The sequence below is a fragment of the Centruroides vittatus genome, unplaced genomic scaffold (assembly GCF_030686945.1).
Source record: "Centruroides vittatus isolate TY-2023 unplaced genomic scaffold, ASM3068694v2 contig_1408, whole genome shotgun sequence".
Lineage (NCBI taxonomy): Eukaryota > Metazoa > Arthropoda > Arachnida > Scorpiones > Buthidae > Centruroides > Centruroides vittatus.
Window position 1 is genome coordinate 1,244,834 of NW_027120884.1, and position 25,943 is coordinate 1,270,776.

A 25,943-nucleotide genomic window follows, 5' to 3' on the forward strand; every position below is an offset into this window, starting at 1 on the left:
GGTAATCAGCAGTGGACAATTCGATGGCGTAGTGCCATGCATCCCCGAAACTCTCTTCTCATGGGGCCGAATCCTAACTCGGCTCCTATTAATTATAGCGGCTCAGTTTAAATTACAGAGTCGTTACAGAACGTCTCAAATCAGTTCAAAATGTGTTTTTTGCCGTGTTAAAATACAAGCAGAGAAACCTCATACAGTTTTTCCCATCCATTTTTTGACGACGCCCTTTATATCTTTCATATGAACCGAAATAAGATTTGAATCCATGAGAATAGGATTCGGGGTCTATGACAATTACATCATTGAATAACCCACTACCTATACGCCCGTGCACGTGTATTTGGCTAATACGTAGCAGAAGCAAGATATAGCCAGTGCAATGTCTACATCCTGCACAGTATTCCCATTTTACCCATTTTATAAATATAAGATCGACAATACAATCTAAATCTTAATTAAATTTTATAAAGTTACATTATAAAATTATAAAACTAACGATAAATTAAATTTAAATCGTATAAAGCATCGACAACTTCTCACGAAACGGTCCAAATATAGGTATATGTGTTATATATATAAAGAATATCCCTAAAAACGTCATCTTTAACCGTAATTTATAGATTATAAAAAAGAAAAATAATATAATTATCCTTTGTCGAAAGTGGATTCAGTTACTTGGGTTTGGTTAGGTAGACATCAATTGTTATATATAGTTACCAATGCTTTGTGTAGGATTAAAAGATACCTTTTGTAATCGAATAGAAGGGATTAGTTATAGCCATTTACTACTTTTATTATCTTCTTATATATAAGGATAAATACGAATTATCTCTCTAATATTTCGATTAATTAGGAACTAAATATATACTTTAATTAATTAATTTTAAGCTTTTATATCAAACAAGAAGCTATATATATATATATTTGTATAAATTAAAGAAATTAAATTAAAAAATATAATAATATAAATTATTTTTTAAAGTATTTAAAACTTATTTTACCAAATTAAGAGAAGTGTAAAGTTTGAAATAATTATACTTCTTTATTTTTGTTCACTAAACAAAGACCTTGGGTATGTCTTCTTTGATAGACGTCTGGTACTTTAACTTTATTCTTAACTTAGTAGTACCAAATATAAAATTATAGTCTACACTAAAATAAAATATTACATAAGGTCTCTTCTTTTCTTTATATACATTTTCGTCTTTTTTGGGCAAGGTTCCATCTTGATTTTTTCCATCTTGGTTTGTTCCATCTTTGCAACGTTTAGCACTTTCTTCTTCCCATAAGATGCCAGATTTGATAGCTTTTTCTTAGAAAATTTATGTTAAAACACTCTTCCCTTACTATTTAACATAAAGTATTATTATTTTGTCTTTTAGCAGGTTACAAAGATTATAATAAAATGTAGCTATATATATATATAACTATAAAAATAACTTATACTACACTAAATTTTATATTTTTATTATTATTTTAAGTGGTTATTATCTTATTTTTTTGCCCTCACTTCTTTATATTTATATACAGTTTTTACTATTTTATATCGTTGCACTACACGCTACACTTTTTTAATTTTTTTTAAAATAAATATGAAGGTCTTAATTGCTGACTTTTATGTCTAATTTACTCTAAATTAGTATCTTTTAACTTTAAAAAAAAAAAAAAAAAATCCCGTTTAGGATTTCAGAAACTCGCATTATCCGTGAAGAATTTTGTAGTTTGCGACTCACAGGTTGAAAAGCTCTTTTAGAATTAAACCAAAAGAAACATCCAAATAATTAAACAAGAACAACCAATTTCATTTTTTATGTCACGAATTAAATATTACAAGTTTCTAATTTGACTTTTTTTGTAATATTAAAAATTACAAATTAAATCAACACGAAAAATTCTTAATCGTAATATAATCTTCTCCGAGTTAATATTCCTCAACCTATGAAGAATTAATGATTTTAATCTATTTTAACAGGATTAAGACTGATGAGGGATTCGTAATTAACTGAACTTATTTTTTTTTCGTGTGCTAAATCTGTTTAAGAAACTCGAAATTAAAGTGTTTATATTCTTATAAACCGAAGGAATCTTTAATTATTGCTCATTAGAATAGGGACGAAGATACTAATACTAAATTCAGTACAACAAATCTGGAAAACTGACCACAAACCGAAACTAAATAAGAGGCTTACATCACTCGCTCTAATTGGAGAGACGAGCTCTTATCTCTCATTAAAGTGGAATTTTGCTTAGTCTTGGGATTCTCTCTCTAATCATTAAAAGTGCTGTCTATTTTCCACAATATTAACATAATTAGATGTTCGATTTATCAATAAATGAGCTATCTTTATTTTTCCAAATTCTTTCAAACTATCAAAGTTTATAATTAATTTGAACGTGACTCCATGTAAATTGGGTTTCTGTCTTTAAATAACTTTAAAATGTTTCTATTAATAATTAATAATACCGTTGTAAACGCCTACAGTAATGATCTCTCTATGAAATTTTAAATAAATATTTTGATCGCCATTTTCTAGAATTATTAATTATTCATTGTCTAATTGTAATTTGCATTTTATTCCTTTATACATTTTGACATTCCGCATATTTTTTAGATGAATAAATGCATTTTTTAAAAATTTCTATAGAAAATAATTATAAACTTATGACATAAAACTGTTGCCATTTTAGTTTTTTTTTATTTACTACAAATTAATTTATTTAATTAAGATTTTTTCGAATAATAATTTTAAAAGTTGCCTCAATGTAAATGCAATCACTCACTAAAAAATAAAAAAAGAATTAATAATTGTAATTTATGAAATTCGATTCCAAAAATCTCATTTTATTTCCTAATTGCTTTGTTAAATTACAAAGAAAAATGCGTATTTTAATTATAAATTGTTAATAATATAATTAAAAAACATACAAAAAACTTAATAATAATTTTACATTAAAATCATTGTGCTGTATCGTAAACAATTACTGTAATTTAAAACAAGTTATTTTTTTTCTTTTGAAGGTTTGAATTTTAATTATTGGTATAAGACGAGACTTCGTAAGGTTTTTGTGATGGGAATTTTTTTGGGGGGTTCGTAAGTTGGAAGGTACCCACCACCAAACCACGTGACGTCGTTAACCGCAGCAAAAAAAGGTTAATAACATTTGACGTTGGACATAACATGTTGTTGTATGTGGTGTATTCGTCCATATGATGTTAACTGAAGAATGGTTAAAGAAAAGAAGACAAATGAAAGAGCTAATTACACTTACAAATTTATTCAGTTAATTAGTGATAGAAGTCGCTTGTTTTGAACTACTCTTTAACAAAAGATGTCTTCGCGTTTTAAGTAGTTTGTTGTCATCATCTTGTTCTTTCGTCACTCTTAAGGGCCATTTTTTCGTTTATCTAGTAAGTGAACAATCAATTCACCTCCTTTTAAGTATCTTTTCAATGAATAAATTTTCGGAAAATATCAAGTATTTTCTTAATATTACACACGTAAAAAAAGGGAAGAAGTACTGTACTTTTAATTTTTAAAATTACAATTTTTTTCTGTCTCAGTTATAAATTTTTAATTAAAATATTCACTTCAGAAATTCATAAAACGAATACATTACAAAAACAATTGTTTTTGTGAAAAGTAAAGGAAATCATTTAAGAAATAAATATATCATATATTTAAAAAAAACCCCTTCATTACAAGTAATTCATTATATCGAAATCAAGCTGGTCTTTGTAGTCCTTCAGAGCATTACCAGAAATTATACGATCCACGTGGTACTACAACTTAATTTCTCGATTACCGCAAAGAAAAACCAGTGCCATCAACAAAAAAAGTCTATTATATAATGCAAAATGATCTCATGAAACAGATATTAGTTGCGTGAATCGTTCAAAGAAGAATACAAAAGAAAAGATGGCGGAATGGCACATCCCAAGGTGACACCTATCGGAAATCACTATTCGAATGCAGATGAGAGATGTCTGATAAGATTAAACCGCTGTCATTCATGTTGGCGACTTTCGATTCTAAAGACTTAGAAAGCACAGACATAAGATTGAGTGGGAATTTTCCAGCTGCCATGTTTAAGATACGCTTCAGACAATGCCATACGTCAGGAGTTTTACGTACAACCTATCTATTGAGGCTGACAAATACTTTAGAGATTGTAATCGAAGATTATAGATAACTTGCAACAAAGATGCAAGAATTTCTCAAGTTGCTAAGAGCTAAAATTCTTTCAATAATATAGCATGAATTTAAAACGGAAAAAAATTATATATATATATAAGAATATTTTTCTTTTATAGAAAATAAGATTTAATATTATTATATTTATATATTTAATAATATTAAATCTTGTTTTCTACTAGACATTTTTTATTGTTGATCAAAAATAAATATTTAAACAAAGATAACCAAAATAAAAACTTATTGGAAACAGCTTAACAGTAGAGGGGTTCTTTGAAAAGAAAAATAGTTTTTCGTTTGTATCCACAGTGTTTTTAGAAAGAAGCACCGAGATCTGAAAAGCTAAGCATTTTCTAATCTTAACATCTTTCTAAACTGTTAAAGCGATATTTTTTCCTTTTTTTTTATCTACTTTGCTTTCATAGACTTGTGTTTGATTTCTTTTTGGTGAGATACCGACATACTTTGTCAACACTGTTACTGCTTGTCGACTGCAAACAACACGTATTAAATGTGTAACGTTTTTTGTACAATCACATACACACATCAGAAAACCTGTTGATGTGTGATCGCAGCTACTAAAGTGGATCTTGTTTTCAAACCTTTTTACTTCTAAGATGCTTTCAAATTCTAAAACAAATTACTTGAAAGACATTTAAAAATACTTTACAAAGTAAAAATAAATTGAAATTAGTTTTCGTATGTTTTTAATTTGTCAACTTTAACACTTTCTGTTTTGAAACCGATTCGGATATTTTCATAAATTTGGTACATTCGTTTGTCGGCTTCCACTTGTAAATATAAATCTATAGATTCTTTTTAAAAATAAATATTTACTTTTACTAACATTTTAAAATAGTAAATGTAACGAAAAATAATTAATTATAATATATATATTTTTATTTTTTATTTTTTGAAGAAGGCGAATCGATAGAACAATAAAGCGTTAGAAATATGAAGTAAGAGAAATTAGCGGAGCGAAATAACCGGAAATAGTTTCTCATGTGATTAGTAAATCTTAAGAAGAACTAGACGTTTCGAGGATAGAGAGAAAAGTTTTAATTAATTTTCTTCGTCAAATTTATTCGAATGTGTCCTTTCGTCTCAAAGTTTAGTTATTAATTTTCTTTAAATTACTGAAGTATTTTATTTCCAAATAAATGTAACGAGAAAAAAGTTTCATTTAGAATTATTATTCTTTCTTTAACAAATGAGAAACTTAATAAAAATAAATTTAAACAAAGAGAAAGGAGTAATATACTCAAAATGGAAACATTGTAAATTTAATATATTTATATATATCTATAATTTAAAATTAAGTTTAAATTTTGTTTAATTAGTGGAGAGGAATTTTCTGTATCATTATTCTTATCACGTTTCCATAATAATTGCTAGCGTATTTAGAAAATTGGTGAGTTTGCAATGGGTGATTTAGAAATGATCCTTCAGAGTGTATCGAGGAGGCTTGTAAATACGTAAAGTGTAACTTGTTACAGCTTAAGAAAGGTATGAAGAAACAAGTTGCCTTACTTAAAAAGTCATTTTTCTTTTAATTTATCTCAGATTTTGTTAAACAAGTCACTCGCTGTTTGCCGAATTCTATTAGCTGCGCGGAAACAGATTTCGTTGTAAAGTGTTCCCACTAGAGACCCACAAAGCTCAGCATTGACGGATCGAAAAGGCTTGAAACAGTTCTTCTAACTCGTACTCTTGTTCTATTGATTCCTATCGATTCTTTTAGTGTCTTTGTCGGCACATGAACCAGACAATACCTTCTATAGAGTGCACCGATATGTCCAAGTGGCAATACTCTTGCTTCAATCTTTTCAATTGGCAACTTAAGTTAAATTTCAAGTTTTTAATTGTTAAAGTTTGCTTTTTAATCTCCATCTTTCTTTTTAATTAAATATATTCTTTGATAAAACTTTTAAACATTTATCAGTGATGTTTTTGTAACGCAATTCTCACTTCTTCGTTAAAATTTCTTAAGGAAAAACATCTAAAAGCTATATTCAAAATTAAACTTTTAGAAAAATTTAAAAGATTTAAATTTTTATCGAAGTTTGATATTATTTTATAGTGTTACATCTGCTAATTATAAGTTATATTTTCTCAAAAAATCAATAACTTACTCTTAGATCTATAACTAATCAATAAAAGTCCTTTGCACTTTACTTTTTTAATCTTATTTTTCAAATAAATGAATTGACTAAGGCTGAAGATACTCTTCTCTCAAATATCTCTGAATTACTTAATCGATTTACTGTTTTTTAGAATATTTTTTGAAATATTGAAGAAAGAAAGCAAATGAAAAAACTTTGAGGTTGCACTCTCGACTTAATTTACATAAATATACAGTTTTATTTTAGTAAAATATATAAAAATTATTTAATTCAAACAGGTTTATAAACAGAATTACTCGCATATAACATCAAAAATTCATGAAAATATATTTTAAAATATCTTTATAGTAAGCTTAGTATCGTTATAATTAACTCGTCTTTCCTTGAAAATAGTTGAAATTTCATGTTAAAAATAAAATCTACACTTCAATATGACTCTAAATTTAATCTTTAGATCTACATTTATATAAGTCACATTTATATAAGCCTTTCTAAAAATAATATTTATCTAAATTTATGCGAATAAAATACGCTAAGAGTTTCTTTAAATAAATTTACACATTTCTATTTTTATAAATCTTAAATTTAAACTGATAATTTAAAAAAAAGAATAAAAAACTGTAGTCTAAGTTAAGAACTTACATTAATATATTTCGTGTAAACTTCAATTCGAATTTTGAAAATTTATAGGAAGGAAAATGAAAAGTTTACAGATTCTAAAAAAAAAAAAACTTTTGATTTTACTTGAGAGAAATCATTAAATTTAAAGATTTGATTAGAAAGAAGTTCATTAAATTTCAAAAAAGTAATCTTTGAAAACTTCTTGAATTCCTTTTGAATCTATAACAGTAAAGTACATATTTATACAAGTCTTAATTATCGATTTAAAGTACATATTCTACATTTTGCACACTCAAAAATGATTCAGCAGACATCGATTCTTTCGTGTAAAAATGAGTATAAATGCTATTTCAAACCACTTCATTAAAAATGAAGTAGTAAAATTGTACCTCTTATCGTCCGAATTGAACGTTGTTCATTAGATTTTGTTCATTGGCTTCCAGATGTTCTTAAACTGTTTATTGGTAATAGGTATTTATTAATCTTAACTGTTCTTAAATTCTTTCGAATTCTCCACTTTCTGATATAAAATGAATTTATTTTTAATCTCGAAAAAATGGCGAAGAGCTTTTTTTTTAAAAAAAAAAACCATTTAAAAATAAATTTCGAACTTAAATTATTTTCTTTTTCCTCTTTCTTTAAATGATGGATTCTTAACAGTTTTCACTAATCGAATGATTGAATTCGTTTCTGGTATGATTCATTTTGATAATTTAAAATTAAAATGTTTACTGAAGATCGAAATATTTTCTTCTTTTTTCTTATTGGCCATTTTCCAATTAATTGCTTTATTTATAATCCTTTTTCCTGTTGATACTATCCTCTTGATACACCTCAACTTGTTTCAGTTTTAATGTACTGTTGTGCACTATTCTATAAACACTGCAGCATACACTAATACTGTTTTGTATTCTAGTCATACGATTCAATTATCAGCCCAGTGTTTTGTAACTCGAAGCAATACTGCATTCTCTACAGCAGTTTTCCAGCCTGTACAGTTTGTTCAGCCCTTTGTAGGATAACTTTACGAACTTTAAGCGATCCCGAGTTACTGGTTGCGAAATTATGACCTCTAATAACACAATAACATTTCTTTTTTATTATTCCTCTTTTCGAACCAAGAATGATTTTTAAAAAATAACAACGCGGACATAAATATTCCTCTGAAAATTTAATAAATTTATTTTGTATTCTATGTAAAATATACTATTCGATTTTCATAAAGCTTTATAGATTTAGTTCTCAGTGAAAAATGACAGGGAATATCTCAGTTACTGCATAACGAATGCCAAAAAGGATGACACGTCATCTAAATCAACAGAATCGAAGAAAAGGAACACGATAGTGACAACCCAATTATTTATAACTTATCGCTCTATTGATTTACTGCCTTGGCTCCCATGCCACTTATTGGCTGCCATAGGTAAATTTTAAAAGCATTCTAACAATATCGATCGCTTTTATCGCTGTTAACTTCAATATCGATGCGATTATCGTTACTGTTTCCATTGATAACGTACTCTATAACTAGACCACTCATTAAAACTTCTAGATATAATTTCAATTAATAATATTTTAAAAAAATTTATACAAGATTAATGGTCTAGAAGCGCAAAAAAGACTCACAAAAAAGCTAGATATGCCCCATTTCAATTCAAATTTCCCGTTGATTATTGACTTTCAATTCAAATTATCATTGATAACGTATTCTATAACAATTAAACTACTCTTTAAAATGCTAAATGTAAGTTTTGTTAATAAATTCCAAATAATTTATAAAAAATTAATATTCTAGAAGCACAAAAATCACGAAAAAACTAAAGATATATTCTACTTTTAATTCGTATTTTCGTTGAATTTTAACTCAGTTTCCATTGGTAATGTATTCTGTAGCAATTAAACTATACTAAAGTTTTAGATATAATTTCAGTTAACAATTTCTAAACATTTATGAAGAAAATTAATATTCTAGAAGCACAAAAAACTAAAAACTACATCTTACTTTCAATTCAGATTTCCACTGATAACGTATTCTATAACAGTTAAACCACGCTTTTTAAAGCGCTCTGGACATAATTTAATTAACAATTTCCAAAACCTTTTCTAGAAAATTAATGTTCTAGAAGCGCAATATATATATATATATATATATATATATATAGATATATATATATACAGAAAATAATAATAATAAAAAAATTCAAAGATATGACCCATTTTCGAGTCAATTTCATTTTCAAATCGGCGACCGTTACAACAATGATACAGAAGCCGATTCGCTTTTCTAGAGCTTTTCTACGGATAGAAATATAAATTTTTAAAATGGAAAATATAATTTCTAGGGAGTATTATAGCGTTTAAAAAGCGTTCGAAAGTATGTACCGAGCCGATTCTAGTTAAATCACAAACGCATTTAGTACGACATTCAAGGCTATCTAACACGTTTAGAAAATAATCTGTTGTGAATCTGGGACATCTGCGCTTATTTTAAGTTCTTCACACCGGAAATGAAAGAGGGTGGGCGTCAAAAAGGTATAACTTTAATGGGAACGGATCGTTATATAAAGACTTCCCTCCTATTTCTGTAAGTAACGGCTATATAAACCTATACTTTTAATAGTTTTAAAAGTTTTTCTGCTTATGATAGGCCTTTGGGATTTTTTTTTTCTTTTTAAGTTCCTCTCCTCCCCTTTTAAGTTTGATTAAATTAATTCTGATTTATGCAACACACGAATAATTAATATTATAACATATTAATTTTTTTTAGAAAATAAACTTAAGAAAGTTTTTAAAATTAAATTGAAAAAAATTCGTAAATTTAATTTAAGAATTTTATTAATATTTTCTAGAAAATGATCTTTTTCCTAGAATCGATATTTTATATAGAAAATAAGATTTACAATTTTTTTATTATATTAAAATTATTTAATATATTTAGTATAAGTAAACAAATTTAGTTATATTAATACTCATTACCCTGCGTATTTTACAAATTTTATTTAATAAAAAAACGAAAAAAGTTTGCTATAAATTGAATAAAACAATATTTAATTGTTAGCCATTAATTTTATAAAAGAAAAAAATGTTCAAAAACGGAAAAAAAACAAACTATTTTTTCCCCTCATCTTTGAAATACGGTGACGTGGGCGCCATCTGTCTTCGAAAATTTTAATTTCTTTATATCTTTAAAAGGATTAAAAGATGGCAACGTGTGTCGTATAACTTTTTTTTTGGTCTAATAAAGTGTTGCCAGCTTAAACGAAATTAATAATATTTATTATTGTTGTTATTGTAATAAAATAGATTTAAACTAATTCATAATATATTTATTTCCTTAAAAATTAAAACTAATTAAAAATGATTATATTTAATTCGATAAATTTAAAAAACAGTATTTTTACCATAGACATCATTACATATAAATAAATAAAAATTCAAACGTTCATTTTATGCCTACATGAATAATAACAAAATGAAAGAAAATGAAATTTTTAATGTATAATTTAATTAAAATTACAAGATTTTAAGATATAAAATAAAGCAAAAGTCTAACCTTTAAATAATTTATTAAAAGATTCAAAAAGTATATAATTCGGGATTTAGAAGTTGATATTTTTAATTCAATTACCTAAAATAAACGTTTATAAAATTACAAAACGGAATTAATCCGATGTTAATTAAGAAGAAAGAGAGAGAAAATGAAGGCGAGAGTCAGTTTTAATCGCCTCTTTCCTCTTTATTTACAACGCGAATGCCGACGATAAAGTGTATGGCCAACTAGCGAAAATCCTTTAGTTTTACTTTATTCCTTGATTACGTATCTGATACTGAAGGAAGATTGCGTGAAAGACTAAAATTATGCAAATTTTCTTGTACAGTAAAATGGTTTGAAAATTAAACTGCTAGCAGATGAGAGGAATACTTCCATTTTCTCACGTCAGGATTGAAGTTGCGTGATTGTCTGAGGAGAAGTAATTGAAACTGCTTATACCTTTCTCCCCTCCTGTTTTTTTCCCTTGTATTCCTTTCTTCCTATATCGCTTCAGTTTTCGAATATTATAAATGTATAAACTTATTAAATGTGAATGGAATTCTAAGAAGTGATGTGTGAAAATCATTTAAATTTATTCACTTGGCAATAGGTACACACTTTCATTCTCTCATATTTTTTTTCCTCTCACATTTATCTAAGGTTAGTTATGAACATTTATTTTATCTTTCCAACTGTGAATTATTCATATTTTTTTCCTGTATTTTTATAGTTTTGTGATTTTTCTTTTTAATTTATTTTTATAGGAGTCGTTAATGTAAATTTTTATGTCGCTATTGTGCTGCTTTGATCGGTTTTAATAGGTTAATATGACTTTTTGTATGGTGTTTCTACACACCATACGAAAGGTCATATTAGCCTATTAAAACCGATACTTCTATGTAAGAAGTGTTAAAAATTTTAACTATTTAATAATTAATCAGGTCTTGTGTTTGATGCTCAACATATAAGAAAACACGGTTTCAAGAATACCTAAATTAATCAGAAATTTATAATATTATAGTTTTAGGTATTATTATTTTCTTGCTTATTTTTGAGCTTATAGAATTCTTTTTTAGGTTTCTAGAATGGAAATGTATGCTTCTGGCGTGATTTTTTAAAATTTGTAGTAAGATAATTTATTGCTGGAGTGATTTTTGAGTTTTTTTAGTGTTCATTGACGTTTCTAGAATGATTCTTTTTTTGGTTTTTGGCACGATTTACTTTACCGGGGGCTTGATTTTTAAGTTTCTAGCCCGATAGTTTATATTTCTGGCGGCATTTTGGGTTTCTAGAGTAGTAATTTATGATTATGAGATTAATTTTTTTCATTTCCAGAGTGGTAATTTGCATTTCTGGGAGTGATTTTTGGGTCTTCAGGGCGAGAAAAAATTAAAATAAATAAATAAAAATATGGATTTTAACTCATATTTTTATATAATCATCATAGAATACGCCGTCTTCCAACTTTTAGGCAATTTTAATTATCATTAAACTAATTATGCAAATGAGCAAAAATATATCGACATTAGAATTGCTCATTAATTCAAGCCTGTCCATATTGTTCTGCAGAAAAAAAGTAGAAAAAAAGGCAGAGCCATGCCGTCTCGCTTCTCGAATTAGTACAAGGTTAGGGAGGGAGAACGTTTATCATTGTTCGTACTTCTCTACCTAAACTCGTTGAAGGAGTATTTAAAGCGGGTTTTATTGGCAAACGTTACCTTTCAGACTATTGGGCGTAGTTTCTGTCTAAGCCAATTAAATCTTTACTTGTTACGAGCTTCTGTTTAAAGGCTTACTATAAAAATCGAGTACGAAATATCCCATCAAGGATAAGCTACATTAAATTCTAGTTTTAAAATTTCGCACGGTCTGTGACATTTTTATACGAAATTACTCGATTTAAACGTTAAATTTATATATATATATATTTATTTAATTACTTTGAATATTTTAATAAAATTCGAGTTAGGTAGAGTTATATTTATCGAAAATGCGGAGTATATTTTAAGCGAGATAATTGGGCTCTGCTCATATTCTAACAAGTAATTCGATCCAGTTTTGTAAAAAGAAAATAAAAAATGGTTAATATTAAATAAGTAACGGAATAAATTCACTAGAAATGTTGATAATTCCATTACCAGAAAGAAGAAACTTCTTATTTTTAGTTAATAAATGGAGTTATATAAATCGCAACACCGCATTTCTGGTAATTTACTAAGAATGGTCCTTTAAATTTTTCGATTCATAATACTAGTTTATTAAAATCATTCTGTAGATACGAGTGTATTCGAGTAAAAATTCACTTTTTGTGCTTCGTAGATAAGCGTTTAGTGGTTGAATTCTCGTTAAGGTTCTTTAATTACGAGGACATAATTTATCCCCTTTGCTTTCCGTATCTATCGCGTCAGTTTTTGTAGCAGACACTATATTTAATTCTATTAAGTAAAAGGACAATTATTAAAGAGAGATATTTCGTTTTTTTTCTTTCTTTTTTGGAGGGGTAGAACGAGCAGGCAACGGTCCAAATAATGGCCTCGTAACGTCCAGAACGGTGACGAAAGTGGCTGCAACGACTGAATGTTGTATCAACAGCGAAACGAAACGATCCATCATTTACGGTGTCTGTTCGTATACCGGTTCAGTGAATGGCAGACAGTTTAGAACCTTTAGAACACGTTCGTGAAAAACTCTATAAGTACTTTATTTACTTTCTGAATTGACCCGTTATTAATTAGCGGTCTCCATTTTTCTTTTAAATTTTATTGATATTATCAATCAGTTTGAATAATGCCAAGTTTAAGAAAGTTGTAAACGATGCCAAGTTTCTTTTTTCCCATGTTTAAAAAACTCACAGAGCGTGAATTTTTTTTAAAAAAAATCTTTATATATATATACGTTGCTTGTTGGATATACAGTCAAACCTGTTTTTATGCGGGGGATAGGGACCGCATTAAAAAAAACGCATTAAAAAAAATCTAACGAAACTTCACGAATGGCTGTAAATAATAGTTTTCGCAACACAATTAAAAAAATAATTTTTTTATGCGGTCAATAGGGACCGCATAAAAGAAGTCTCACGTAGAAAATAACTCAAAACCGTACGAAATAAAATTTATTGACAACAGATGTCAGCACTTGAATGCATCGTCTGGTCTATCGTCTGTTTTACATATTTTTGTCCAGGTGGTGTTTTGTTGACTTAAAAAGTAAATTATTTCATTTTTCGCATATTCATGCAATAATATTACTATAATAAGTGCATTTATGCTACAATAAGTTTATTTAGCTATAATAAGTCAACGTGAGACATGACGAATCGCACGAGACTAGTCGCCAACTATACCGCACAAATTAAAAATTCGCATTAAAAAAATCGCACAAATAAAAATCGCACATAAAAAGAGCGCATAAAAACAGGTTTGACTGTATTCTCATCTTTAATGCTTAATTAATTGATACAAATTGCAATTAAATGTAGGACGTGTTAGACAGCTTACTAAGCAAGGTTTTTTCTTTGATTTTGAGGTCTTGTTTCTATATTCATTCGTTTATATAACTGTACAAGGACGTGCCTGTAAAAATTTCAAACTTAACTGTTAAATTTTGTATCTAGAATATTGTAGAATTGTCTGAAATGATAACATTTACGAGTGATTTTACTCTTTACTCTCGTATTCTTCATTAAGTTTTATGTTTCGCAATATAAATTTATTATCCAGTTCTAGAAATTCACTAAAATCGCGTGTAAATTACTCAAATGTCGACGTTTAATTTATTTAAAACTTTATATTTGTTCATTCGAAACCATTTAAATCATCGTTTTAAGTATTTCACTTAATAATATTACGATCGAATAATATAAAACGTAGACGTAGCAATTAAAATAATATAATGCTTTTAAATTTAATTTATATAGATTCAATTTTATTAATTTTAATAATTATTTTACAAGTTAAATATCGATTTTAAACTTAATTTTTATTAAATATTTCGAATGAGTCACGGATCTTAATAGAATTTTTAATCTATAATTCGCTTCAAAATCTATTTTAAATTTGTCAAAAAAGTTTTGAAAATTTATTGGTTTTAAATTATCTCTGATGATAATTAATTAAAAGGCTTTATATTATTTTGTATTATTTCTTTATTAAATAATGTACCTGGAATTAAATGATGAACATGATGAATTCGTTAAAATATCCAAAAATTTTCTTTAAAAATGCCCATTTATCACTTTGATGTCATTATGTTTTCGCTATTTTTTCCCATTATTACTTCAGTAAAAGTGTACGAGGCGCCATAATTGTTTTCTTTAAACTTTTTATGAAACCATTTCCTATTCTTCTACTTTTCCGTTTTAGAAAATTTATGATTCTTAAAATAATACAGCGACACTACATTTATTTACACCTAAGAAAGCCATTAAGTTAACCCAACAAATCCTTCTTTTCTTTTTTTTTTTTTAATTAAACATTCAACTTTCTAATCTTTCAATATGCCGAGTAAAATAACAAAAACAACGTTCACAATACTTTCATCAGCAGGTAAGATTGCGAACTATGTTAATTCTGACATCATAAGACTTAAGATTCATGTTTTGAAGACATCTTAATGCCTCTCATAATTCACATCTCTCGAGGCAATTAGTTGGTTTCTTCCAGTTAAAAGTTTTAGCCATCTGCTACCTGCTGACTAGTGATCTTTCTTCCTAAAGTTATTAAGAAATTCTTTAAAATAAAATTTGTTTACGATATAAAAATCATTAATAAATTAAAAAAAAAGAATATCAAAGTTCCTCTAATTGTTAGTTTTTTCCTATTGTTTATATGAAATTTTGTTGAAGAAAATCATTGAATTAATGAAGTTCTTTACGTAATATCTAATTATTTTATCGAAAAAATCGTTATTAAATTCATAATTTTGAAGTTTTTGATGATGGTAATTAAATTTTTCTCTTTATTTTATTATAATTTTTAAAGAATTTCTTCTGAAAGGTTCCGCATCTTTATAAAGAAGATGGTTATGTGGTTCCTTGTTACAAAACGAAGATGTTGCACTTCTTTAAACTATTAGTCACTCAGATAAGGTGTAATATCTTTATAGCAAAATGAAAATATTATCTTATTATCTCAATCTGTTTTAGAATTTTCCCATTATCTATTTGTACTAGATGCTAATGACGCATGAAAAGGAAAGTTACAGTTAGCTGCTTCCAGTATTTCAGGAAGATAAGAACGGGTGCCATATGGCAAAAGGACCGATCGATACTAGAACTATTGACTCTCCAGTTACTGTGTTTTCATGTGTAAATGTATTGTTCTTGCACTATAATTAACACTATACAACGTAACCAACGGCGCTAATTTGGGATTCCGAATTTTAATTGGAATATTTTCCTGTTTGGCTCAGGATGAACGGCGAAGTTAGTAATGGAATTTTATAAGCAGAATGAATATATACTGTTTATCTCACTCGCTTACACCTCTTCAAAGAAACGTTGATATATTTTAGTCCTACTAACGTATAAATTTATTTTACTCGCTTTTAGGAATTACTACAATAGGCACCCTTGCGAAAAGGTCTATTCTAACTGATTCTTAAACTGGTCTCTCGCTTTATCTGCTAGAACCCATATGCCACCACGTTATAGTCTCTGAATCGTAGCAAGAAATGCCATACATGACTAGAATTCCAAATTGTCAGGTCCACTCGGAAGACTCTGAAGTCCCATCAATGGAGCACGTAACACCAGTTGAGAAACTTGTTTACTATATTCGCTATCAATCAAATGACGCAATAAGCTTCCTATAAAGTCTTCAAAAATGAATGTTTTAATCGACTTTCAATAATAGCCAGCATAAATATTTAAGTATAGAAACGTGAAACGGAAAGACTACAGGTAATTATTTATAAAACATCATGCACAAGGGAACAAACAACACGACTTAGTGATCTATCACAACCACACAAACTCGCCAATCCAGTTTGAAAGATAATGAATAAAATTTGTCCATCGGACCAAACCGATTTCATTCACCTGTTACAATAGAACCCAACCCACACGTCTATCAAACAGGACACAATTCACCACTTTCCAAATAAAGTAAAGGGCGTCGACGGAAACGTGAGTGTGAGTGGCACGCGACCGACTTACATTAACCGAGATAACACGAAAACTTTGAGAAGGTGACAAACTCTACCATGCGTAAAGTAGAAAGGAGACCTCCATGTCGGAAACGATTCCACACTTCTGCTCCGAGACTAATTAAGGTTAATGAGCGAGATGAGGAAACTAATTTCGACGACGTTAAGGATTAAGCTTAGTTCATTTAAATCTGAGTTAAACCTAAACCTTCTATTCTCGACACTTTAATCCTCCTCCGCATATGCCACTAAACATCAAACAACTTTGTCGAATATCATCTTTATAACTGCACAGACACGCGCAGTAATACTCAAGATAATTTCTTCCGCCACGTTTTACTTAAATTCCTACCTTTGTAATATATATTATCGATTCTGCTCAGGAACCACTTAGCGGGAATATCTACAATAGAGAAGATAATTAAATCGTAACCGACAATTTTATGCGCTCAACTTTATAGTAACTTGCATTACAGTTAAACAAGATGGAGGATATTATTGGGGATTCATTAGACTCTTCAGAAATTCGATATTAAGAGTAGGAATATCTTAAGTTAATGTTACGGAATATCCCAGAGGAATTAAAACTTATTCTTCGGATTAAAATAAGTGTTTTAATTCAATCATTATATTTACTTAAAGACGAAAAAAAGAAGTTTCCCTACAGAATACCAGAGACATTATAAAATGGAATAATGTATAAAAGATTAAGAAATAACATTCCAAATCAGAATTAGCATTCGTTTACTCTGGAGGTCATGTGACCCACCCTAGAGAACGAAATAATTAAGTGTGGTGAGTGGAAGTGTAGTGAAAGGACGAAGGTTGATCTAGTTCGTACTTTCATTCGACCAGAACGAATTTCCGGATACTTTATTAACTTCGTCAATGCACTGGTTAACTTTGTTAAATGCGAGTTTCTCAAGTAATCAGAATCTTCCCATGTCGTCGGTTATTTGCAGTCTGATGCTGCCAAAGGTTGTCATTAATACGCCGCATTATATATAAAATTTCCCAATATAATTCGCGAGTTTAAAAGCGAACTCGAATTTCTCTACATTACTTAATTCGCTTGATTAAAGCATTCTATTAAAACTTTATATTATTACTTTTATAATTATAAATTGATCAAAATTATTATTAATTTTTAAAACTATTTACGCGTTTCTTACTTTATTTGAAAATTTAAAATAATTTTCTGCTATATTTTGGCTAGTTGTTTAATTTCTTTACTGCCGAATGATCTTGTAGATTATCGAGAAGCTCCTCTAGTGGTTGAATCAGATATTAAACATGCAGTCTTAAAAAGTTCCTCGTGATTTTTACGTGTCAAAAATAATGAAAAATTCGATTATTTTTATACATAAAATACACTTTTAATGCATTAATATCGATTAAATGTCGTTAGATAATTGAAAAATCACGCAAACATTTGCGCAATATAATTAAAAACTTTGTGGAAATTGTAATGTTGACACACCTCAACACAGTTTCCTCGAAAAATATTTTAAAATATTTCAAGATATGAGGTTTAAAACGTATTTTAATCCATAATTTCGACGTTCAAAACAATAATAAATGAGACGAGACCAGGATTTGAAAAGAATATTTTGCCTGAAAGACAGACAAAACGACGAGGAAAATATATCTATCACTTTCCAGTGGGAGCATTTCTTGTGGCCAAACTTATAGTTCTTCAGTTACTGGCTTCTCAACTTAAATGTCCCACTTCTCTGGTTATTTACTCGAATGACTTCCGACAGGGATTTTCCATCCTTAAAAATATATATCCGCAGTCACGTGGTCGGTTGTCATCGCAAATTTCTCCACCGACAATCTATATATTTTAGAATGTCCTCTTCCTTTCAAACTATCAACTTATAAAAAAGTTATAAGGTAAAAATACTTTTCGAATTTTATATAAAGTATATCATTAGATATAGATATCATCTCTTAAAGGTGAATTCAATATTTACTTATGTTTAAAATGGCAAAACATTACAAAATAATGTTGTTGTTGTGTACTTTCGAGTCGAGAGATCGATAAATTTTTTGTTTCAATCTCATATATATGTTGCTTTAAAGAAAAATAAATAAATAAATAAAAATAAATATTTAAAAAAGTTTTTTAATTTACTTTTTTTTAAGTTAATGGAAAGTTTCTTTTGAAAAATTTTCGAAATTACTCTAAAAACAAATTATTTAAATTTCATATTTTTCTATTAAAAAAGAAAAAAAATCAAAATTGCTTGAATGTTAAATGTTTGTCATAACATTTTTATCAATTATCTCGACTAGACTTTTGGAAAGAAAACTAAGTAAAATGGCGTGAAGTGTCTGAAATAATATAGTCTGCTCTTCTCTTCCAATTTATCATTAAAAATTAAATATTTAAAAGTTCATTTTAACATGCCTCTTGTTAAAAATAAAGAATGTACTGCAAACAAATTATGATAATGCTGAGTTGTTTATAAATGCATGTAGTGAGGCTATTGTTTGGTATATAGCAATTTCGATCTGCAAAACATATATTTTAACATTAAAAATGGAAGATTTCTAGTATTATTATCACTTAAATTATTCTATTTTCTAGCTGTTTAGAGGTAAGTTGCTTCAATTTTCGTAAGAAGAGTGTGTTGCTGCACCGTACTTAATATTACATATACTAGCAGATTTTTTGTGAATATACTTTTATCAAATTAATGTCGTTTAGATTAAATTTTTTCATGAAAAAATATTAAAGCAAAGGAACCATTTTATGACTACATTTACTACTGTCTTCTATCATTTATCAAATACAGTAATTCAAACTTATTTTTTAAATTAGACTTAGAATATTTACAAAATCATAGAAAATTTTAAATTAGACACGCACAGAAGAAGTTTAAAACTAAAAATAATTGAGAATTTTTGAGTTTAGATATTATACATTAGTGAATTGTCTTGAAGTTTTCTAATTCCAGCGCCATTTTAGGTGGAACATACCAGGCCTGCACTAGATTGAACTTATACTTTAAAGTCAAATTTAGGTCAAATGCCAACTAATTGTGGTACATACATCCCATAAAACCCTGCGCCATTAAATCGCAACAACCAACAAACCAACCAGCTAACAACCAATCGAAACTGTTTGATTGACATAAATTACTATTTGAAAATTTGCACTCATTGCGCCATCTGTCGCGAAAATGGAAAACTATCAGTAGATAGATAAATTAGCGTTAGTCGCATCTATATAACAGGAAATTTTGTATATATCTTCTTATTTATGTTAATAATTATACAAAATTTTATCAGACTATTGATTTGGTCTCGTTCTGCCCGACAGGAAATAACAGCCGACAATATAACGAAGCGCAAGATAGACCCGTATCAAATTACTACGCCAGAAATACAGACGAAAATATCAAACCCTTGACAGGATTTATAGGGGGTGGGGAACGAGGGAACAACAACAACAACAACAACCAGGTTGGTCCTTTCCAGCAGCAGCTTCCACACTTCCAGTCTCATCTCTCTGCGGGTCTCTCTTCTTCGTCACAGGCCACATCCGAAGACGATGATGTCAACAGTGACGTCACTTTCACAGATTCCGAACTAGCCCTAGCCAGGGACTGTACTCTGGTCTTGCATAACCCGCGTAGGTTGCTTTTCATTTATATATATATAAAAAAAAAAAATAAAATAATAAGAAAAAATCGCATGTTTCTCGTTCCTTAATTGCTTGTTAAATTGCATACTTTACCTCATAAAATTATATATTTAAATTTGTTTCGTTCATGTTTTAGTCGTTTATTTATTTATCTGTTTTCTTGATTTTTCAAGCGTTATTATTGAATGTTTATCAATTTTCCCCCCTTTTATTATGTTGTGTCCATGTTTAATAATTTGTTTAAAATTCGATTTTTGATAATTTCTAAACAATTTTACTCAACAGAATTTCGAATGAATAATAATAATTTGTGGATCTATTAAATCGAAATTCCATTTAATTCTATAGATTTACTTATATATATTAAATGAGTATAAAATTTTGTAGTTAATTTAATTAAATAAAGCTTAGAAGTTTGGAAACTTCTATAGACCTTACGCGAAATTTTAAAATCTTAAATAGTTTTTAAAGTTTTAGTGCCATTTTAGATTAAAATTTATTGAATATTTTGAATTGGAACAATGCAAAAATTATTGTGTAAATAGTTTAATATTTTTGGAACGACCAGAGATTTAATAAATCCATTGTTTTTTTGATTTAAATTATTAACAGATATTAATAAAAAAATGAAATAGTTGAAGTTCTTTTTATGTTATCTAATCAAACAAACTTTTCCATCAACGTGTTCCACAGCAATTACTTCATTTCAACAATTGGATCTCCCCTAATCTTTTTCTTTGTAACAACACTTTCGTTTCTCTAGATTGTTTTTGAATCAATCGCTAAATTCTTTTGCCATTTTCTCTTGATTAATCCTATTCTCTTCTTCATCCTCTTTCATTTTCCAATTATTCTCTCTTTTGGATATTTTATTTGTTTTATTTTGTCACAAATGGTTAAAATAAACTCGTAGAACGAGTTTGACAGCAAAATATCATAAATTTATAATAAAACGATTATTTTAAAATTATTTGTAGTTGTGTTTAAAAGTCTTAAACAGGATTTTTTGGGGATAGAAATCGTAGGAACAACAATGCAAACAAAGAAGGTGGGCCTAAATTATTTCTAGTTACGTTTAAAGATCTTAAACAGGATTTCTAGAAGTAGAGATCAAAGGAATAACAATGAAAAGTAGGTGAGCATATTCAAAAACAGTTTTCGCCACGTGAAATCTAGAAAGGCTACTTCAAAGCCTTTCTAGATTTCACGTGTTACATTCTAAAAACATTTATTTATAAATTTTTAGGAAGTGTGAAGAACTTTAAATATATATATATATATATATACATTATATATATATTAGGACAGGAATTCTACATTAATTATAGGTACTTTGCACACCCCTTAAACACGCAAACTGTTTGATAGTCTAATAATAAAAAAAAGTATTTTTTTTAATTATTAAAAGTATGTTTGAACTATTCCAAAGCAGTTAAGTTATTGAAAAATAGTTCACGAAATTTTTAATCATTCTCTCTTGATTAACCGCAGAGAATATATATATAAAAATACGGCTAATTTATTAAAAATAACTGTAAAAAATTACACTTTAATACATTAAAAATATGAATTACGGTTAGAGTTTTAAGAAAATTGATCATTTCTATTAAAAGTAATTATTTATTAATTTAAAAAAAAATTTAAATAAATAAAAAAACACTTTAAATTGTTATTTTTAAGAACAGTTTCCAATTACATTGATTAATTTATTAAGAATTCTTAATATCCTATCACACCGTTCAATCTTTTAAATTACTTTTAGATATTGTAAACATCATTATTTTATTCAAAGTTTTTTTTTCTAATGATGTCGATTTAAATTATTAAAAAGCATTTCTTTACATAGTTTAATTTATTTCCACGTTAGATAATATAATCATTTATAAAGGTAGGTGCAACTAATCATTGAAGCTTTGCTTAGTAGAAAAACTATCAAGACCATTAGTGACTCATTTTTAATATCATTAAAACGTCGTCAAGAAAGCCTCTAAGGTATCCCGTTCATGATGAAGAAAATTAAAAAACATATATTTAAAAAATGGAGAAGTAAACCAAAAAATATATATATTTAACATTTTAACATTTGAGGTTTAATTAAGCGAATGTAGTCGAGTGAAATATTTTTCGTCTCCAGAATAATTTCCTTTTAGTTTAGTTGATTTGTAATATGTTACTTTGAAAAATTATTTTTAAAATATTTTAGAAATTAATTTTTTTAATAATACTTTAATATATTTTTGAATACTTAGAAAATTCGGTTAAAATTTAATATTATAATATATATATATATATTTTTTTTAAATTATCGATAATTTAGCATCATATTTGGAATATTTTAATTATTTTTTTCGATCTTTTTATAAATTAAATTATTCGTTTTATACAAGTTTTAAAATTATAAATTGAGAATTAAAAAAATAAATTTTTAATGACAAAATTTTAAAACATTTAAAAAAAATGTGTTTTTTTTAATTTTTTTGCGATTTTTTCATTTATCAAAACAGCATTAATTACCTGTTTGATCTTAAAAACCTTATTATTTTAATATCAGCTGAATTGTTTTTATATTTATTAAATGAAAAAGTTTCTAAAATACTTTAATTTTTAAAATAAAAATATTATAAATTGTGTGATTTTAATGCTTTTTTAATTGTCTGATATATCTTCTATTATTTTTTAATTGCAAAAAATTAAAATTATTTTAAAAATTCTCTCTTAAATTTCTAGTTGAAATATTATTAATTCACACAAATATAATTTATTTGATATTAAATTTTTAAATACATACTGTATCTAAATTAATTAACTTAATGTTTTAATTAATTTTCACATGACTTCATAACTAGTGAATTATGTAACTCTATACACTTATGAATTTATTATATAAGCTTATATTACTCTCTAGGCTTATATAAATGTAACTTTTTAAAGTTTTTATTATGTTTAAGACTTTAAACTGTAATGAGAACAATCTTAATCACTTTTAAAAATGTTGAAGTCAAAATATTGTTAATTCTTTATAGAATTTTTCTTTATCTATGAGAAAATCGTTTCTCATTATTACAGTACTAGTCTATAGAGTTTATCATTAATTTTTAAATACAGCGTAAGTACTTTTATTTCATTCTCGTTATGTAAAGTTGGCTTCACTGTCGAGAAGTCTGAGCTTTGCAGGAAATACCGCTTTACAGGATGTATTGTTCATATTATAGTTTAAATAAATAAATAATAATTTTAAAAAGTGAGTTTGAACGCATATTTTTACCAATTTATGTAATTTATCCGGAAATTTTATTATTTTTATATTTTAAATTTAAGTTACTTTATACAAAATTATAGATTTTTGTAAAACATCCTTCTACTCTTCAATTATTTATTTCAATTGAATGATATAAGCAAAAGTTTTTTTTCTCTTAAAGTGTATTTTATCTATAACAAATATGATACTGAACGAAAATATCAAATATTGCCTTCATATAGTTTCTTTTGCTTGGAAAGCAAAGTAGATTTAAAAAAGAAGTTGAGTGCCATTTGTTGAAGATTTACTTCCTTAATAAGATACAAATTTCTGGTAGACAAAACAGTTGATTAATATTAGATAAAATATACACTGAAAAATAATATAAAAATGATTGTAAAGGATATATTTCTTTTAAATTATGTATAAACTTTATGAGAAACATTAGAAAAATTTTGAAGTATAAGATTTTCTTTCTCCTTTACTTCGAAACTTTTATGAAATGATTTATTTATATATAAGCGAATATATATATTATTGTACTAAATATATTTATTTAACAGCTTTAAATCGAATAAGTTTTCAAGTTTCCAACAATAGCATACTCGCTTAAAGTGTTGATTAGTTTTCTAAGTTAAAGAATATAGCACTAGTTTGCTACTTAAACGAAGTCATACTAATTTTAAAATGATGCAGGAAAGCATTTATCTTAATCGTTAATTCTCCAATTTAGTTACGATGCCGAAAGCTGACATCACCAAATTTCCCCTGTCGTCAACGACTGTACTAGTTAAGAGCAACTATAACATTATTCTAACAATGTTGCATTACATCCCGCAGTTAAACCACGTTAAAATTATCCTATATTTGTTTGACAACTACTCTCCTAATTAGTCCACTTTACGAAATGAATCTCTTAAATTCACTATATAGAAATGCGAGTTGCCAACTTTGTGTTCTCTTCTCACAATTGTCTCACGCAACGCGTTAAATCAGTTAAAATATTCCCCATATCACATGACTCGTATCATGTATAATAATTTGCAAAATTTTCCCCTTTCTGTATTCTTCTATTCTATACTTAATTTTCTTTCTATAGGCTATATTGGTTTCAATATTAAAAGCTTTATCTTTATAGGAAACAAGTAAAATGATGTGTATAGATAATTAACAATATTATAGTCATATAGAATGAATTATTTGCATAATTATCTTTAAGAGTATTTATTTAGGGTGTTATTCCAGTAAATGATAGGATTATTTTATAAATAGCTGGGTCCTTGTGCGTGTAGAGAATTTCATATTATTCTTCTGTAATTTCACCTTGTATCCTCTTATGTAATGTAATCAAGAAAAACCTAACTGCATTATGTAACACATTTACGTAACAAGTTAGAAAAGAATGAATGCAATATAATTAGGGGCAACTAATTATGCTGAGTATAGTACATGATGAATCTTAAGTAGTCTGTATTTACGAAGATCTATTCCGTGTATATGTGTGTGTGTGTCTATTAATTTATAATAATGTTAAATATTATTTATAAATGATATCAAAAACATATTTTTAAATAAATTTTTTAAATTCAAATTGTTTAAATTTGAAAGCATATTTATTGATTCTAGATCACCAGATCGTCTTTCACAACTAGAATACTCAACATCTTAGCATTTTCAATACTAAGATGAATATTTAAAAGACAAATTTTTATTTAAAAAATGTTTCTTAAAACCGTTTTTAATATATTGAAGTGCAATAACTCTCTAGAAAATAACTTTTAAGATAAATTTAAAACCAAGAGAAATGCCAATTTGTATCAGCAAACTTCATCTATTTTGAAAGATGTGGTTTATGTCCTTTTGATAAATTAATAAAAATTTAAAAATCAATTTACTATATTGATTTAAAATATCATTAAGTTAATTACAAGGAGCCTTATGGATCTGTTTATCTCCCTTATCATATCTCAACCCTTTTTTCTTTTTTATTTATAAGAATTATTGATAACAATCGGCACTTGGAATTTAGAAAAGAATCTCATTACTAGGGATGCTGTTTATGAGATATTCCAGACCATTTCTAACAAAATACGTGAAAAGAATATTTTAAACAGTTTTATATAAATCCAAAATAGAAGAGACTCTGTCATTTTTGGAAAGCAAACTGAACTATGTTATTAAAAACCAGTGTTAAAAGCCTACCATAAAAACCACTTGTGACAGCATTTTTAACACTATCCATCTTCCAAAGTGCACTTTGATAGCAAAATAATCTTTCGTATGATATAAATTTTTTTGAAAAAATTCCACTCTATACAATTTTTTATACGACAAACTTCTTAACAAAGCTGGTCATTTCGTGAAAAACTATTAAATCTTCCAAAAATCATTCTCTACACTTTATGGAGTATCTTTAAAATTTATAGCAAAATAATACATA

At 27.2% G+C, this 25,943-nt stretch overlaps 1 protein-coding gene across 5 annotated transcripts in view; it reads left to right on the forward strand.

Annotated features, from left to right (window-relative positions):
* Nucleotides 1-25,943, forward strand: part of LOC136968169 (teneurin-m-like) — a 257,304-nt gene that overhangs the window by 157,678 nt on the left and 73,683 nt on the right. For 3 of the 5 annotated variants that reach the window (XM_067262136.1, XM_067262137.1, XM_067262140.1), the window contains exon 4: nucleotides 19,942-20,253. The exons of the other annotated variants lie outside the window; for them this stretch is intronic. In XM_067262136.1, coding sequence (XP_067118237.1) covers nucleotides 19,942-20,253 — 312 coding nt within the window. The remainder of the gene's footprint in view (nucleotides 1-19,941; nucleotides 20,254-25,943) is intronic. 5 annotated transcript variants of the gene reach the window in all.